Genomic DNA, 906 nt, shown 5'->3' with positions numbered 1-906 from the left:
GGCGGGCAGAGGTCAGTGGGGGGGCTGTGGGTGTCCCATGGGGGGTGGGCCAGCCCACGAAGGGGTTCCAGAGACACGGGTGCTCGTGGCTGAAGCTCAGGCCCCGTTAGCCGCGGCCTCCTGCAGCCACGTCTGGGCAGTCCAGAGTCCTCGGGCCTCCGGGACCTTCTCGTGCTAGGGCTTGTGCTTGAAGTGGGCTTCCACTGCAAAAGGACAGGGCCCCGCAGGGTCACGGCCACCTGGGGCCGCCAGGCTTCCCCCTCAGCCGGCCCACCCGCCTCACCTGCGTACTCCTGGGGCAGCATGGGCCTGTCCACCACCTTCCGGAGCGCCTCCATCCACGCCCGCTGCTCCGACTCCGTCTCGCAGGCCAGCAGAAACCGGCGCTCTGGCGTAACAATGGTGATCCCGTGTGGCCAGTGGTGGCCCTGGGTGGATGGTGGGAGCCCGTCCAGCACCGTGTAGCCGCTCTCTCTGCTGCCGATGAAGACTTCCCCGCGGGCGAAGGCGTCCTGGGGGGGCATCGGGGTGCTGCACGGGGCGGCTGCTCCTGCCTGAGTCACTCAGCTGCGTGCAGCCCCCAGCCCGGCCCGCCCCCTAGCTCACCCAGCAGACCACCTGAGCCCGCCTGCCTTGAGGTGGTGGGAGAGCACAGCCACACCTCAGGGGCCTGGGGCGCGTCCAGCCTTACCAGCGGGTCCTTGAAGTACATGAGCCTGCGGTCGTCCATGGTAAACCAGCGCTTGCGGAAGCCTTCTGTCTGCTGGGGGGTGAGGGCACAGGTCGGGGTGAGGGCACAGGTCGGCCCGAGGCCACGCCTCCCCCGGTGTGCCACCTGGTCCTGGAGTCTGGGCCCCATGCCTGCCCGCCCTGCCCCGCAGCGGGGACCCCGGGTGCACCGCGGCC

General features: G+C 70.4%; 1 protein-coding gene across 1 annotated transcript in view; it reads right to left on the bottom strand.

The window, feature by feature from the left end:
* Positions 1–6: 6 nt before the first annotated feature.
* ADAP1 (ArfGAP with dual PH domains 1) overlaps positions 7–906 on the bottom strand; it is an 11,298-nt gene continuing 10,398 nt past the window's right edge. The window contains exons 6-8 of the mRNA XM_010854353.1: positions 692–889; positions 284–512; positions 7–203 (exon numbers count right to left, since the gene is read on the bottom strand). Coding sequence (XP_010852655.1) covers positions 175–203; positions 284–512; positions 692–889 — 456 coding nt within the window. The 3' untranslated portion in view covers positions 7–174. The remainder of the gene's footprint in view (positions 204–283; positions 513–691; positions 890–906) is intronic.

The sequence above is a fragment of the Bison bison genome, unplaced genomic scaffold (assembly GCF_000754665.1).
Source record: "Bison bison bison isolate TAMUID 2011002044 unplaced genomic scaffold, Bison_UMD1.0 scf7180017853345, whole genome shotgun sequence".
Classification (NCBI taxonomy): Eukaryota; Metazoa; Chordata; class Mammalia; order Artiodactyla; family Bovidae; genus Bison; species Bison bison.
The sequence above is the reverse complement of the archived record's forward strand: the minus strand, read 5'-3'. Positions and strand labels throughout refer to the sequence as shown.